The following is an 18,556-nucleotide window of genomic DNA, read 5'->3' as shown; positions in this document are numbered from 1 at the left end:
GACAGCTCCATTCATAGGGCTGGGCAGGCGAGGCAAGGCAAAACGCAGGAGCGGCAACACCATCGGCGACTAGTGTGAAACCCAGATGATGGTCTCACACTAAGTGTATCAGGCCAGTTCAAAGCGTGCTGCCGTTATCAGACCTTTCTTCATTGGACCCGCAGCGAACCTAAACCAAAAACAGTAATGGAATTTAAGTGCATTTCCTGAAAATTGGTGGTCCTATACTCGCCCTGCCGCGGAAATAGACGGACTTCCTAGACGCCTGGCTCATCGCTGCCGCAGCCCTACCACTCCACTCGGCTCATTTAACCCACACAGCCACCGGACTACTGGCTCTGGCATCTGGATACATCGAAAAGGATCTGCCATTGTTTTAGAAACGCGAACGTGCCTGTGTGTGCTTCTGTTGCCTGTATAATGCCGACACATTTGCGGTTCCGGAGAAGGTCATTCCTTGGGCTTTTATTCCTTTTTACGCTGTCCACCTCGGCACTGTATTTCATCTACTCCGCCCCCGGAATCGGTAAGTCAAGTCAAATTGATGAATTTATTCCAAAAATTGTAGGTGATGAAGATGTAGTGAGGTTGTTTGTATGGGCTGTTAGGTCATGTGTGACAGCTTGGCTGAGAAAAGACGTTGCCATGCGCCTGTACTCATCTTCCAATCTATGATGATGATGATGGCCATCTGGGTTGCTGGAGCTCAGACTATAATATCCATGTACCTGGACACTATAATAATAGTATTACTGATGAGCGTGTCTATTATATTCATCCCGATGTTAGCAGGCCTAACGGCTATGATTATATTGCTCATCGTATCGTCAGGGACCACAGAAAAAAATGTGATATTTTGGCCCTCATCTCAGATACCCTGATGTCACTGATAGACTTATCAACGCCGAGTCATATTAATTTTACAGTTCTTTCTCTCTTTTTTTGATATACTTTATGAATCTTGGATACATGAGCCTTAATGACATCTGCGGTGTCAACCTGAGCATAGGGATCACTTACAAGCGAGTCATTCCTAGATCATATGCCGCCTGTTAGTCACATGCAATTGTGTAATATCACATGTCCTGAATACCTCCTATAATTAATTCATTAACGTTTCCCATCATCTCCACCCTTCTCTTCTTCTTTTACTCTCTGTGTGCCTTACTGAGTGTGTGTGTGGACATCCCCGTCACCTCAGCATCTGGCACATCCTTATTTTAGGGCCTTGTAGCTTCAGCCGTGGCCCATTCATCCTATCAGCCTGGATAACTAGGCATGCTATTTTGGACTAACACCAGCTACCTAATTTTAGTTAATTCTTTCGCGCTTACCTTGATGTACACTTAATTAAATTTGGACTTTTACCTCCGCTTACAGTAAGTTTCCACTAATTAGCTTTAAGAACATTGACAAACCTTAATATCACCCAATAAAATATGGACCTTGCCAACAATTGTTCCTTTAGCTGGACTGACAGATATGGTAAGAAGCATTTATTGTCACTGTTTACAGGGTGCAGTGAAATTGCAGGTGCTCTGACAGTGACATTACAAAACACATGCATGCATCCATCCATACATAGGCTATGCCCAATCATACACACGATCATTTTCAGCCTGTCACAAAACCATATAGCATAAGGGGATAAAAAAAAAAAAAAAACAAAAACAGAAAAGGCAGGCTAAAATACAACGTTTTTTTGTAAATGAGGAGCAAAATCGTGGCTTTGAATATTATTCTATATTTAGACAAGGAGAAGAGGAAAGTAAACAGACATTTTTGAGGAAGTCAAGACTGCAGTTAAAAGTGCTTAAAAGTTAGAAATACTTTGATGCTTGGCTATTTACTGACTGGATGTCCTGTTTGGACTAACTGTGCTGGTAGTTAAAGCCAGGCTCTCTTAAAGCATAGTGAAGTAGTAACTGCTTGGTTTAGTTCTATTCTTAGATGTCACAAATCATCAATCTGAGCCAAAATAAACCAAGAGATTGTTTGTCTGAAGAACAGCTTCTTTCCTTTCTTTTCTCCGTGTTTGAATAAAATCGCAAGACAATTAGTTTTTCTACCCTCCCACCACCACCACCACCACCACAAAAAAGAGGATGGCATAGAATGTAGTGGACTTTTGTCTTTGCTTATTATAAGTTTCCACTAATTAGCTTTAAGAACATTGACAAACCTTAATATCACCCAATAAAATATGGACCTTGCCAATAATTGTTCCTTTAGCTGGATTTTAAAACGCTGACGGATATGATAAGAAGCATTTATTGTCACTGTTTACAGGGTGCAGTGAAATTGACGACATCGATATTCGCCTAATAAAATATGGACTTTGTCTCCAATTTGTTCCACTAATTGGATTTATGGACGGTGAGAGAGATGTCACTGCTCACAGGGTTGCAGCAACATTACAAAACACATTGTTGCGTATGTATGGATACATGCAGTCATGCGCATGATCACTTTCACAAAACTATACAGCCAAAGAAAAGAAAAAACAGTCAAGACAGGATGACATGAGGCGTTTGCATGTTTAATGTGTAAATAAGGAGCAACAGCATGGCTATGCATACATAGATAATTTCCATATGATACAGAATTATTTGGTTTTTTTTCTTCTCGTTTGACTAAAATAGAAAGACAAGCTAAGCTGTAGTGCCTCTTCACCTCACTGTACAATACCTTGTGCAATACTTTTTGTAAATAGTCAATGGTGCAATAGACCTCAATACTTGAAATGTGCAATTCACTTGTATTTTTATATTTATTCCTATTTATTCTATTTATCCCCTTCGTATATTTTATTTATATTTGTCTCTGTATTTATATATGTGTGTGTGTGTGTGTGTGTGTATGTATGTGTATATATATATATATATATATATATATATATATATATATATATATATATATATATATATATATATATATATATATATATATATATATATTCTGTAACTGTAACTTCTGTCGGTGCTGTGCTTTTTGGAAATCGAATTTCCCAGAGGAACCCACCCGAGGGATTAATAAAGTTCTATCTTATCTTATCTTATCTTATCTTATCTTAATTCCACTACCAACACTACCACCAACATTACAACCAGCACAAAAAAAAGATGACATAGAATTCATGTGATCCAACTGTAGCCTTTCTAAAACATCAAAGAAAAAGCTTTTACTTCTTCCTCATCTAAATGGATATTGATCTATTCACCTTTTTTACAAGCTTTGGACAACTTAATCAATAATCAAATCAATTCTCATATGGAGAAAACATTGCTGACAGGAATAGCCTGTGTTGGGTCTGAGTAACAGAGACCAATGATTTCTCTAAATGTGAAAATCCTTCATTTAGTTGACTATTTTCCAGCTCGAGCATTGATGGTGTCTGGTAACTGACAGAGAGCTGCACATGCCTGTATTCATCTTCCTAGGTGTCAGCTATTGTGTGGCTGTAATGGTCACATGGATTAATGGGGTTTGGTTTAGAAGCAGAACAAGAACCAGAAGCGCCAGTCTATTAATTATAGATGGTAACCAGGAAAACAAGGCAGCTTTGCTGCTGTTACTAAAAGCCTCACTTTAGTCTTTTACACTTGGGGAGCCTGGGTGAGCTCTGGCAGCAGACCTTAACTGAAGGTTTGTCGATAGTGCTTAAAAAGGGAGTGGTTTTGTTCTTTATTTTTAATCATATGTTGTGATCTTTTACCTTTTACTCACTGGCAGTGTTATTGATTCAGAGACATACGCAGAAGTTTCACATTCTGTGGTCAGTGATGCATCAGTGAGCTTACACATAAGTATAAATTGAACATCTGAAACAATGACACAATGATACAGTTCGAATGAAGTTTCCCCAACAGAATGCATCATTTTGAATGGCTTTAATCTCTTGGACCTACGTGCCTACCTAAAATAAGTTGATAATAATATGATACAGACAAGTTTGAATGATAAATCAGCAATCAGACATACAAAATGCTGTTACCTGGTGTGTATACTCTGAGTATTAAAAACTGTCGGGTTGACATTTTAATGTTAGTGTTGATCTGATAAACTGTGACCACACTCTCCACATTGTAGTCTGAACTTCCCTTAGCTTTGACCACATTTTAAAGATTTGAACATTGAAAATGCAGTTCTCAGAATGTTTTTCTGTGAGACGGCTGCTACATTCTACACAAATAATCCAAGAAAATACTTAGGAGTACCTTTACTTTTGCAGTTGTTTTCTCCCAGCATGCAATGTGCGTTTAATAAGTTAAACAACAAAATCCTGTACCATTAAGCAACACGTATGACCATCTTTCCACCCCTTGATAAATGTATGAAATACATCATTTTGGGCTGCCACACATTTTAATGTGAACTGAAAAGTAAATCAGAATAGTTCAGAGTATAGAGAGGAAATTTCACAATTAAAAAGGGCAAGAGGGTTAGGAGGGGAAATGGAGAGGGGAGGATGAAAGAGCTGAACTGAGCTCCTTTCCTTCTGCTGGTTTGCACATTGGGGAACCCATCCAGAGCACCTGAACAGGGCTTCCTATGATACTCAGGTGGCTTTAGTGCACCATGCCCCAATTTCACAGCTTACTCTCTCTCTCTTTGTGCACTTTCTCCCTCCCTCAGTTTCTCTGTCTGCATGTACTCATATGCACTGATACCACATCCTCTATGTTGTCCCTGACCACGGATGCTGACTGACGCAAACTGGGGATGCAGGGCACAGCTGGGCCCGATAGAAGCAGTTTATTTAATTAAAACATGTGAGGATCCCACTGGAGCGAGCGCTAGGGAAGACACAGCCTCTATTTATAGGTTTGAACACCGACGCGCACACACACCTCCATATCCAGGGAGAGCAAGGAAGACAAGAAACCAGGTGCCTCTCTTTGACACTGGAGACCCTGTTTACCCTTCCATCAATATGGAAAAGTGCAGGCGAAACTCCTTATGTAATGACATTTCCATTTTACCTTGTACCTGATTCAAATCTAGGTGTGCCCTTATGATAGTACACACCTTGACAGTGTGTGTCATTCATGTTTTTTTTATAATGTAATAATAAGGTATACTTTATTGATCCCCGTAGGGAAATTACTCCTCTGCATTTAACCCATTCATCCAGTGAAGCAGTGGGCAGCCACCAATACAGCGCCCGGGGAGCAGTGTGTAGGGACGGTACCTTGCTCAGGGGTACCTCAGGGTAGCCGTTCAGTGGAGTTGAACCCCCGATCATAGGGCAACCACTCTACCTACTGAGCAATTCCTGCCCCACACATCCTCTCGGCTGCACAAGAAATATTTGTCTTGCCCTAACTAAGTATTTAGAATTTCTAAGTGTAGACTGTCAAATCTAATTTGAATTTGCTAAAATAATCTATAAAAAATATGTTTTTTTGTTTTCTTTTGTTTTTTGTTGTTTTTTAGCAATATCTGCAGGATTAATCTTTTCTTTCACAGAAACATGCTTCGCAAATCATAAAAGGTTTCTTTTTAAAAACTCGTAGAAACTCATAAAAGAAGTCATGAATTAGGTGTGAATCTTGAATCATATCTTTTGCAATGTAATGACATCAGTCAAGCAATTTCTTATCTTGTGCTAATGAAAACCATAACTTTCATTTGCAAAACACATTTTAGCATATTTGAATTTCAGCATATTGGTAGTTTATGGCTACACATTTAAATTATGTAACATGTGGCGTTTTGTGTGTTTAAAAACGTATATATTTATTGCTATAGAATTATTCCCAGTGAATGTCAGTGGAAATGTAATTAAAAAAAATCTATTTCTTGTAGCTTATTTTCTTACAATAGATCACCACTTGCAGAATGCATTTGCAGTTGATAATCTAACTTCAATCGCAATGTCATCCTTGATCGCTTTGCAGTAGTACTATAAATGGCCTGCAAATGGCCTGCATTTGTATAGCGCTTTTCTAGTCCCTAAGGACCCCAAAGCGCTTTACACTACATTCAGTCATTCACCCATTCACACACACATTCACACACTGGCGACTATAGTATGATAAATAAATGCTGATGGCATTCTCCCCACCCTGTCTCAAGAAATTACTTGCAGAAGGACCACCTTCTGAATTTTTGCCTGGCATTGTGCCCTTTCATCACTTTACGGGCAGAGCCATCAGGGTAGTTCTATGTTGTCATGCTGCTTGCAGTGTGTTTCTGAGAAAGCTGTTTTCCCAGAGCAGTTTCCATTTCCTCTGGCCACGCCCACTATGTGTTTCAAGTGCAAACTTGTATGATTCACTTATATGCATCTATTTGTTTGTGCAGCCACTTATAGCCTGGAAAAGTTTCCAACTTAAGTTTCTACCTTACTTCGGGATCATTTGAATCCTAATTTGAGTAAAAAATTACTTCTGAGGTGGGAAGGTTTATGGGAGGAAGATTCTTATAATGATAAGACAGATAATATTTTTAAATTTGCAGTTTGGAATTTCTAGGGAAACCCACATTAGGTCTGCATAGTACATGTTTGTAACAACAACAACATGTTCAAATGCAGCCCTGTTACTCTAGTCTGAATGGGGTAAATCATTAATTTTGTCAAGGTGCTTTAGTTCATTATGCTTAATGGATTTGTTAAATCGGTACTTTGACTAAGAACAAACAGGCAATTGATGAGCATTTTAAGTACCACTAGAAGAATTAAAATCCAAATAAGTACTAGTTGTAGTAAAACTGCCTCTGTTAAGTCTTGTATTGTTGGTGTTTATACTCAGAGTTTAAAAGCATGGCTGATGGTAACCACAGAACTAAAAATTGGCTGTACTCCAGTAGAGATCCACTTGTAATAATAACAGTGTTTGTGCACTGCAGTGTTAAGTGAGTGTGTATGTGCGTGTGTATTTAAGTGCAAGTGAGTAGAGTTGTCTGTGGAAAATGCGGCCTGTTGTGCTTGATGGGTCGGTTACTTCTGTGCTGATGCTGGTGTCTCAATGTTAATGCCTGTGCTTCTCTGGCACTCTTAAAGCAATTTATCCTGGTCCTAGAGGCCCAATGTAGTACTATTCTTACTCCCTCTAACACCCTCCTGCTACATGAAGTTGCTGGAATTAGCCAGCAACCTCAGGCTAATTTCCAGAAGCTAGAGAGAGCCAGGGTGAAATATTAACTGTGTGCCAAGCTGCCTCAGGTGGGTTTCATTGTGAATAGACAAGCGTGCTGAATAGGGATTAATTATGTAGCTTTAACTTTTGTGACTCTCTTTAGACAGTTGCAAATGGATGTCTCTGATTTAATAGTAAGTAGAAAACTGTATGAAATCTAAACACACACAAAGTTGAATGCCTGAGAGTCCAGACACTAAAATTCCTCTACTTTGGTGTTTGACATTTTCACTGCAGTTGCCATGGTTCCCTCAGGACTTGTTCCCATCCAGGACTGACTAGTTTTTAATGTCACAGGAACCAAAGAGACATGCCATCCTGCTTCCCATGATGGTCTGTATGATGACAAATCCTCATTGATACAGCCATTATAGTAATTTGGGATTTTTGATAGAGACATCTCTTTTGGATTGAGATTGTATAGATAGGACCTCTCAGTAAACTTCAATAGAACTAGTATAAATAAAACAAAGTAACCCTGATGGGTCAGAAGAGCGCTTGCCTCAATATTTCAATAAACACATATAAATTTTGTTTATTTTCATATGTGTAAATGCATGTGCAGAGATAAAGGACATGTGACTTAAAACTCTGCCACTGCAGGAAGCAGTAAACAAGATTAAATTGATTAAACTGTAAGCGCAGTGTATCCTGATACATGTTTATTGTGTGATATTCTTTACATGGCATGTTTGAGTGAAGTTTTCAAAATATAATAAATATAAATATATTGACAATCAGTGTCCAGCCTACTACTGGTCATTCCTGATCTTTCTAATTTCCTTTATCGATAAATACAACTTTTACATACGGGTTGCTGACAGTAGTGTGAAAATACCAGTCATCAGTTCCAGATATGTCACCAGATATTCTACTAAGATATTCATGTACACCTCTCTAGGACTTACTCTACTTTGCCTACTCTCTGTAACTAGTGAAGTAGAGTAATGGTTTGGTAGAAATTGATGATTATTAACTGGCACAACCTACCTGAGTATTGTTGTTGTTGTTGTTGTTGCTCTTTTATGAACACAGAGCTAGCATCATCTAATGACTGCTATCAGCACGAGAACAGTTATGTATGCTTAAAACGCATTTTTATTTACTGGCTTTTAATACAGCATGAGAGTTATTTGTTAATTCATATTTGGTGTTTGCTATCAGTACTCTAAGTTAATTTATTAGGTATGTTGTATTCTTGTACAGCACTTTGGTCAACGCTCCTGTTGTAATTAAATGCGCTATAAATAATAATGTACAATGTAATGTAATGTACTCATTTAATTTTAGACAGGTTGCCTAAATGTGAGAATGAGTTCCCTGTGATCAAATAACCAACTGGAAGGGATAGCTCAATAGGTAGAGTGGTGGCCCCGTGACCGGAAGGTCCGGAGTTCGAATCCACTGAATGGCTACCCTGAGGTATCCTTGAGGTAGGTACCGTCCCTACACACTGCTCCCCGGGCGCCCATTTATGCAGAGAGGAATTTTCCCACAGGGATCAATAAAGTATACATTTATTTTATTTGTTTATCACCAGATCTCGATCCAAAAGAGCGTGTTTGGGATGTGGGGGAACAAAAGATTAGTAACTTGAAGGCGCTGCCCACAGATCTGCAACATCTGTGTAGTGCTATCATGTCAATGTGGATCAGAATCTCAGAGGAATGGTTAAAAGCACTTTGATTTTGATAGAGGCCACAAAGAATAAAGGTGAGGGTCTATTTGGTAGTAGTAGAGAGAATCTAATACTGAAGTGAAAAGTGCTGAACAGTTCACTTAATCTCAGCAGTGTTGGTTTAATAAATTATGATAAAGAATCTAAACTCTTAAACTCTGATTTACTCAAATTTAAAATGTCCTTCTCATTTTATTTTATTGGTTTGTTCTTGGTTTTTTTTTACTTGTAGCTTCTTTGAGATACAAGTAGGGCATAGCATGCACAGTCATATGCTCAATCATTTTTCTGTAAAATGACTCCTTAGCTGCCTGGATATTTGATCAACAGATAGCTAGTGGAGGTCAGTGTTGGTATACCACTGCTTACACCTTGATTATAGTCTGTTATGGACACGGACAGCTAGAGACAGTACAGCAGAGTAGTCATTCCTCTTAAACCTTGATTATACTCTGTTGCGGACAGTTGGAGACAGACACAGAAAGTAGTCGTTCCTGATATTCTTCTTTAACGTCTGGGACTGCATCTGGGACACATGCACAGTTGATGTATTGTAATGTAAAATCCCTGGGGTGGAGTTCAAGCATTCTCAAAAAATTAGCAGGCGCATGTCCGTACGGACCTTCGCACTCAGTGTATGATGACGAAGTTTCAGTTGCTCAGACCCTAACGGACTCGCAGAAACAAGAAAGTATAATTAAGGCCTTAGCTGGAGGGCAGTGAGTTATTTTAGAGGCTTACTGAGGGTCTTGTGTTGGGGCACTAATCATTTATGTAACCTAATCATCTGGGGGAGAATCCCAGTCTTTGTTGACCTGGTCTGAGCCTCCCTTTGTTTTTGAGACGGTTACCGTGGTTACTTTTGGTCAAATGTTTGAGGGCAGTCAAACATGCTGGTGAGGCATAATCCAAATGCACACAGTGTGGTGATGAGTGACGCACTGCTGATTCTAGGGGATCATTATTGCAGGGACAGCATTGGTTTTAAACTTTGCTCACAAAAGCCATTTACTGAAAGCAAATATTCGCTGTCTAAGCTTTACATGAAAACATAGTGGAAATTCCAGTTTTGTTTCACGGAGACATTAAACTGTAAAGTTTTGCTCATCTACCATTATTTGCTTTAAGCATATTCCATTTGGACTAGTTTCTATACCTTGACACAAAAATAAAGGTGAGGTAAAAGTAATGATAGAGTCACAGCAAGCTGTCCAGTTCTATCCTTAAAAAGTAGTTCTGCTTCATGCTGTGGGTGCTCTTGGCCACAACAGATTACTGGATTCAGTGGCTGCGTGTAATTATTGGAAAAATCTGCTTACTTTTGCTAAATGAATCACCTGACTGACACATGACACTGACAAATGCTTGTGTCATATAAGTGTACATGAAAATGTCTGCCAGTATGAAGTGAACCAGAACTATATTTATTAGGGGGATTTAACCGTCAAGATTCCAATTCATTCACTTCATGCGCAATCTGAAAATTTATGATAAAATAATGAAATTGTATATTGTCAAAGGACAGCTTCACATCATGTCATACAAAACCACATTTCTGGCCATTACTCAATACCTTAAAGCAGGGACTGAAAAGTAGGCAAAGGTGTAAAGGCAAGGCAAGGCAAGGCAAGTTTTTTTGTATAGCATAATTCAACAACAAGGTGGTTCAAAGTGCTTTACAGAGACATTAGAAACAAAAACAAATAAAAAGCATGATTTAAAATTATAGCTGCAGTGTTCAGTAATATTGTTTGCTACTTGGATTTTGGAGTGATTTGCATTTTAACAATAAAAAGTTGTAATGATTTTAGAGATAAACCATTTCATCTTTTTCCTGTTCGGGTATCTGTTTATATCAAATAACAGTCCAGTAACAGTATTAAATTATTAAGCTGTTTTCCTCGTTGTGAGATCTTGGAGTCATCTTTCACATGTAAGGCAACACAAGGCTCAGCTTAAACACTGCTTTTCTATCTTTAGAAGATAAACATAATTCATACATAAATATAAATGTAATGAATTGGTATTTCTTGGTTAAATAACCCATTTTATCAAAGGTGATAAAATTCTCTTTTAATTTTTAATATTATTATTATATTTATTATTATTATTATCATTACCGGTATTATTATTAAAATGAAAAAATGCCTCAGCATTAATCATCTGTTTAATCTGCTGTCAGTGCAAAGTGAGTCAGTACAGCTGCACCTGTTTGTCTGTTTATCCAGCACCACTTCCTTCTTCCCCATTCATTTGGCTCAGACACGGGAACAGTAGGGGAAATACAAAAAATTTAGTTTTTTTTTTATCTTTGCAGGGTTCCATCTGAACAATGAAATGTTCTCATGAAGTTAAGTAGAAATGCATGGCTGAGTAAAGAGAATTGTTTTTTTCCATGTGCATCATTTGCATTAAAACAGAAGCACTATTATTCTCATGAAATATTAAATGTATCAAATGCAGCTCCAAAGCCTTAGCAGTTTTTTTAATGTTAGCTAATTAATGCATACATACACATGCATGCAGTATAAAATAGCACATACATTATTTATTCCATATTATTATCTTGGAATATCATCTCATATGTTTTCCAAAATCATTACACAGTTTATGTTGCAGTTAAGCAAATAGAGTTTTTAATTTAGCATTGATGTGATTAACCATAATATCGAAGAGTGTCTCAAATGTGGGCATTGAAACCTCGGTGCTGTGCACAGTTTATGTATTTTGAAGGATTTCAAATGGTAGCTCTAGCGTGCCTTGTAGATAGTTGAATGTGTATATCACGAGGAAAGGTTGCGTTATTCTGCATCTTGTTCCACTATATGTCACTACTACTATTGTGCAGCGTGCAGCATTTGCTTGCCGCTCTGGCCCATTGCTCAGTCAACAGGAGTAACCTCCAGCTGTGAAGAGACTTCAGCTTTGTGGAGGGGGAGATTGGTAGGAAAATATCAAGCAGCAGGAAATGTGCAGTACAGTGTATGTTTGGGGGTTGGGGTCCATGTGTACCTGTCTGTGCATGTCCTTTGTTTGCCCATTATTCAGAGCCACTGCAATAACACAGGAATGCATTGGACAACTGCCAAATATAAAAGCAGGAGGAAAGGGGTGAGATGAAGCTGTGGGTGTACTTGAGGAATGAAGCAATGCCCTGTCTTAGCAACACTGCAACTGTCTTGCATATTGTGACTTGACAAGAGTTGAAGAGCAGTTTTTTCGTCATACAGATCGGAAGGGCAGTTGGTTCTACCAAGGTTAGATGTGCAAAATAAGTAAACTCTACAATTTCAGATTTTGTGAAATGAAGAGGCAAGAAAGGAAGTTGCAGGTCGGGTTAGCTGGTGAAATACAAGAGAAAAACAGAAACATCTGGCAAAAGACCAAAAGCTACGTGAGAAGGACCCAGTCATGTTGAGCTGGTTTAATGATCTGCATAGTTGTATTTGGCAGGAACTGCTTTGTTGTTCACAAAACAGGCACTTGAGATATTATTGGCATACTACAGTAGAAAAAAAGTGTAGGAGAAAGGAGGAGAAGGGCGCTCTCCAACTGGCAGCAGACTTGCTTCAGAGGGCTAACAGCAACTGGAAATAAAACATGCTCTAAAATGATAAAACTTATATTTTTATTGCTCTGAGTCCTGGCACTTAAACTTCAGTCTGAATGCTGAATATTCCATTTTGTTATGCTGGGAATTACATAAAGAAATTCTGTAAACTGTGGCCTACAGTATATATTTGTTATTTTTAATGAAGTCGTGCTTTTAATAGTTGTGCATCCTTATTATTATTTTTTTTATTTAGGCATCGAGCAGTTCTGAAACACTATAAAACTGTAAACTGTGACTCTTAAACGTCATAGAAATCCACCTATAGTTGGGCACAGGCTTCCCTGTAGCTAGCAATGAAGTCACCAATTTACTTTAGAGCTAAAAATAAAACTGCCTATCAGGAGAACCAGAACATTTCCTGGTGGCTCTAGGGTTTTCTGCACGAACAGTCAGCTTGTCCAGCAATAATAAAACAGCTTTCAGAATCCCGGCATCAGGCAGACTTTCTCACTTTTGTTGCAGTTGTGCGCCTGTTAGATAAACAAGGAGCTGAATTTGTTGTAAAGCTTTATAAACCAGAGGAGGGCTGCAGATTCGAGGTGATTATTCTCAAGATGTTTATCACTACAAGCAGTGCAGTTCATGTGGGTACACTTAACACTTTAATACTTAAAAAAAGTATGTTTATTAAACCGTGCAACAAGCAATGGTTTGTTTATTTGTTGTTTTTTAATGGAGGCTGTTAAGTACTGTCATCAACGGCAGCAGATGACTCTCTGGTATAACATTAGTTAAAATACACATGAGCTCTTTATTTCCTTTTTGTAACTGATCTGAAGAGGAACCATAGGTTTTCCTTCACTTCTCACTTCTCAGTACTTTCATTGTTCCTCATGTCATGTTGCCACCCTGTGATCACACACCCAGTCATTTCTTTCATTCTGATCTGAACTCTTTTCGGACAAAATCTTGGACCATTTATAAACAAACATTTCCCATAGTCATGATTGAGTGAACAAACTGAGAAACAACCTTCCGTTTCATCCTGCCTGCTCTTATCACTTACAAAAAATGTCCCATTAGGGTGAGAACGGGAGCGCGCTAGTAAGGGAGAATCTCTCTCCATCTTGAGCTAACATCCATATATATCAACAATCTGTCCATCTCACTCTTTTCCTCTCTCATAGTCCTTCCTTTAGATCTGTTTTCCAGTATTTGCCAGCAGCAGGGTGAAAACAAGGGGTCCTGGCACCACTGTGTCGTTTATGTAATTCTCACTGCCACTTCTGGTCCCCCATGCTTCTCTGCCATGTAGTGGCTCAGCAGACATAACGAGTCGGGGGGGGGTCAGATATGCAGACAAAAAGGCTGATATGAGCATGTTCACAGACACACACACACACACACACACACACACACACACACACACACACACACACACACACACACACACACACACACACACACACACATCCATACATTTGGGAGAGCAGAACAGATGGAGGGACAGAATGGCTAGTGCAAAACCAATAATGAACTCAAACTGCACCTCATGTTGTCCCTGCTGGCATGTGTTAGTGTATACTGTGTCTGAGCATGATTACATTATGTGGCTTTTTTTTTTTTTTTAAATAGATAGACATGATTTTTCCATTACAGTTACACTTTATGTACAGTCAATTCCTGCATCTATAAAATATTCTATTCTACATTTCATACATATAATATAGCATGCCTGTTTCCTGCAGTCTTTCAAGAAGTGTGTTTCTTCTTCCAGCCACAAAGTTTCAGGCATTTATGTCCCCTCCATCTTTGCAAATTGCTGGTTAGTTTCTTTAGCACAAACAGAGCTGACACTAAACAGATATGAGATGTTTTGCAAACTTTGGGATACAACAGGCATTTCCAAAGAGTGGTTCTAAAGCCCCAGTAATGTTCACATATCATGTCTTAATCCAAAAATGCTACATCCAAAATGTCCAAGTTAAAAAAAAACACTGTTTGCATGACCCACCTTATATCCATTTTCAGAATTATAGTGATCGTATAAATATAGTTGGTGACTAAAGAGGGAAGTTCAAAGCAACCTTAGAACCTAGCGGTCAAGAATGAGGCAGTTTCTGTAAGAAGGTTTGAGTTTCAAGCAATAGTCCTCTCACATCAAACATTCACATTTAAAGCTCTTTAAATTCGAGTTCCTTTTTAAAACTGGTGTTTTCCCCATTTTTACTCTGCTTCCTGTGGTCACAGTCATTGAGCACATGAATCATTGATCAGTATTCACCTCCAATTTTAGATCAATAAAAAACAAAATATAATGGTAAAGATTTTGCTAGAGGGTATAAATCCACTCTTACGTCTAGTCTCTGTAGGTATTCCCATTTGTTTTTATCTGAAAAAACTGAATGTAGGATTTATGTTTCTCGTATGCTCATATCTGCTCATAATGCTGGGCTTACACTGTGCGATTTTTTCAGTCGCGCGATTCAGCTCCTGCTCAAACTGTACGATTGACTCGCAGGGGTTAGAAGTTCATAGGTCACGATGCAGGATGCACTGCTTTCACTTCTGATGCAAGTCACACACAGTATGAAACTGATATTTTCACTGACAGTAACAGTGGCATAACAAAAGAGTAGTTTACTTTTCCAGACGTCCCTCCATAGCAGGCATTTACCACCAGCAGAGACATTGTGGATGGGGAGGCAACATTTCAGAGATACTGCGAATAACAATGATTGATTGAATTCAGTTGTCTCAAGAGGAGGTTAGAAGCTTTTAGAAGGCAAGGGGGTGGTTCCCACGTCCCTAGAAAGTGGGCACACAGCCATGAACATAAGTACTGACGTCATTTAATTTACGGTAAAAGAGTACTGATCTTGTGAAAAAGAAGAAGGAAAAAAAAGGCGTGGGGTGCACTAAGAATGTAGACTTTAAGGCATTTGTCTTTTTTTGGGAGCAGGTCTGCATTCCTGTGCACGTGACGAGCATTCTGGTCAGTGCACGCATGATGGTTTTCCTGTAATTTTATTTTTATACACAGCGCTATTTGGAGTTAGTCTAGATGTAATGTGAAACAGACTGTGTGTGTGTGTGTGTGTGTGTGTGTGTGTGTGTGTGTGTGTGTGTGTGTGTGTGTGTGTGTGTGTGTGTGTGTGTGTGTGTGTGTGTGTGTGTGCGTGCGCGCGCGCATGCTCACCAGTGTGTCATGCGCGTGTGTGTGTGTGCAGGGGAGCTGTAAGTTTAGTGGAAGCTTCCTGATCTAGTTATGACGAAGTGTAACGTAGCCGTAACTAGCACAGCTGGCATTCCCTTTGTTCTTGCTGGTATGTTTCAGATTCTCTGAGCAAAATCACATTTTCATTTGCACAGTTGGTCAGATAAAAAACGAAAAAGATTGACCATTATTACTCTCTCTAACTTGCTTCTAATCCCTTTTTCCTGCCCTGGTGTCATGCATTAAGGAGATTGTCCAGACCCTGACAGCCGGATAGACTCTTGAGTGCAATAACAAGTCATAAATGAGTGAATGCGAGAGCCTGGTTTGCTAACTGTGAATATGACAAACCCAAGAAACAGACAGACACTGAACAAACAGAAAAATCTATCATATCCTTCCTGCCTCTATTACTACTAATAAAAACATTTAGCCAAAGTAACCAAAGTAAAGCACAGCAAAGACCCTTGGAGAATAATTGCACACTGCTGCTTGCGTAACCTGAAGTTAACCATGATAACAACAACATAAATGTCATTGTAAGCACAACTGTTATAGAGACAGTACTTAATCAGTAAATCAAACATTTATAAGTACCAGAGCTGTGCAGGCATGTTTTGGAGCACTTCACTGAGGCGTGGCTCAGCTGGTAAAAAAACAAAGTTTGCCGTTGCTTTGCAACCTTTGTGCAACTCTGAAATGCCCCATCAACAACTCATTAGTTACAAAAGCACATTCAGTGTGTGTGTTTGTGTGTACATGTTTAGGCATCTTTGTAATGACAGAAATTTGGTATGCCACTATAGTTGTGGGGACGAGCAGTGACTTATGGGGACAAAATGCCAGTCCACACGGGTTTGAAGACATTTTTGAGACTCAAAATGTGGTTTTAGTCAGTTTGTCTGTATTATTAATGATAAAACAATAAAAGCAATACTGTGTGCAGGAAGCACCTGTCTTGATGTTTGATGTTCGCACAGGCGTATTTGAAAAACTGTAATTGGAATTACAGATGGGGCTAATAAGGAGTCTGTTTCGTGAGACAATTATGTCCACCGTTTGGTGTTTGAATTTCTGTTTTGGGTTTTTTTTTGTTTCATGGTTTTTGGTTTTGGTTTTTGTTTTGGGGTTTTTTTTTGGGGGGGGGGGGGGGGGGGTCACACCTATCAATGGGTAAAGGGAGGGGGAGGATGTAGAATGTTCTCTGTGGTAACACGGCATTGTTCATTTCACATGTGCGTGCATTTGCATGGGTTCACTGACTGAGGCATGGCTGTGGGTGGTGAGTGTCAATCCACTGTAGTTTATGTATTTCTCACCATCATTTGCAAACAGTCCAACAAGGTGATAACAAGTGTGTCCCTTCAGATAATATCCAGTTTGTGTTTAAAAAGGTCAAGTTACACATCACCATGTGCAAATCCCAAACCTTTATCAGTTGATCAATGCACTCAAGTTACAATAGTTGTTCCAGTTCATTGTGAGGGATTTTGTGTTTTTGCTTAGAGTATTCGCCCATTTTCCTTACCGTGAGGTATTCAAATGAAACTGTGTAGAAAACACTCTAACAATACAAACGCTCTCCTAATCCACTTTTAAAGTCAATTAATATGTGTGAATAATATGATGAATTTGTGAACATAGTGTTTTCTTGGCGTGGCTCTGTAGGTGTCAGTGATATACAGCGGCATTAAAATGAACATTTTGAAAGTGACTATGGTGCATACATGCAGAAAGCTTTTCTGGTCTGAGGTAAGAAAAAAAAATGCCTTTCAGCTCTTATCGCCTAGCTAGCAGAACAGGAGAAATCACCTCCCACTGCTGAGCTGTATCAGTGTGCAGTTAATTGCCTTTTTAGAGAAAAAACAAAGGGGTATGTGCGTGTGTTTACTTTTTTTTTTTTAGTTCTTTCCATTTTCTTTTTCGATTAACCTCTCTTGCACTACAATATGGTGCAGGGTCGGTGCCTGGAATTGTCCCCATAACCCTGCAATCCATCATTCAGCTCATTTGCTTAAAATGAAAGCAACAAACGGAATTGACAGAAAGTGATACAAACCACATTACACAGAGACGGCAGCACAACTAGATGAAGAGGGAGATAGAGGAAATGACAGATAAGTGGGAGTGATATGGAGAAAGAGACAAAGATAGGTGGGCTGTGCTTGGCGTGACGGCTGGATGTTCTCTGAGAGCTATAGAAGACAAGGTCATTCAAGGTTGCCTGTCGTGCTTGATGGGTTACAGTGAGTGGTGCTGATGGGATGAAGAGCTGGAAGGGTTTGGCTGGGGAGGGGGTCCTACGTGTCCCCATGTCTCATTTATATAGTTGTATATGCCGACACTGACACACTGACAAAGCTCTGTGGTGATACATGCCTCCTCTGTCCTGATATGTCCAGTGTTAATGGCTTTGTGTTGTAACCTGCTATGTTAGTTTCCTCTAAAGCCAAGGTCTCTCATGGCTATTGCATTTGTCACAGTTTATAACCTTGCTTACCTCACCGTAAACCATTAATCCAGCCTCTAGAGTGCATGTTAGATGCTACATGGCTGTGTTTTAGTTTGTAATTTCAGTCAACCTGACCCTCTTTTTTATTTATTCATATATGTATATATATATTTTACACCAAAGAAAAGACTTCTTAGCTTTGCTTTAATCTTCATATGCTGCTGTTTGGTACAGTATGATAGGGTAGTTAATATATAATACACTCACGGTAAAATGAAAGTACACCCTTTTTCAATTCACCTCTTTCAGGTTCTTAATTAAATATCAGGGTATAATGATAATCTGGTACTCAACAGGTCTCTAAATGGCACATATTTACTGCTTCCATAGAAATTAGGAGGGTAAGTACTATCCCATTGCCAGTCTTCCCAGGAGTGAACAGATACCCAGGAAATTCATCCAAAGAGCTGGCCATGCAATGTTCCGAGAAAATGCAAAAAAAAAAAACCCAGGA

At 39.0% G+C, this 18,556-nt stretch overlaps 1 protein-coding gene across 1 annotated transcript in view; it reads left to right on the top strand.

Annotated features, from left to right (window-relative positions):
• The first annotated feature begins 8 nt into the window (after positions 1-8).
• Positions 9-18,556, top strand: part of b4galt5 (UDP-Gal:betaGlcNAc beta 1,4- galactosyltransferase, polypeptide 5) — a 32,655-nt gene continuing 14,107 nt past the window's right edge. The window contains exon 1 of the mRNA XM_080898808.1: positions 9-526. Coding sequence (XP_080754934.1) covers positions 421-526 — 106 coding nt within the window. The 5' untranslated portion in view covers positions 9-420. The remainder of the gene's footprint in view (positions 527-18,556) is intronic.

Source organism: Rhamphochromis sp. 'chilingali', assembly GCF_963969265.1.
Source record: "Rhamphochromis sp. 'chilingali' genome assembly, chromosome: 12".
Lineage (NCBI taxonomy): Eukaryota > Metazoa > Chordata > Actinopteri > Cichliformes > Cichlidae > Rhamphochromis > Rhamphochromis sp. 'chilingali'.
Note: the sequence above shows the minus strand (reverse complement) of the source record. Positions and strands in the feature narration are given on the sequence as shown.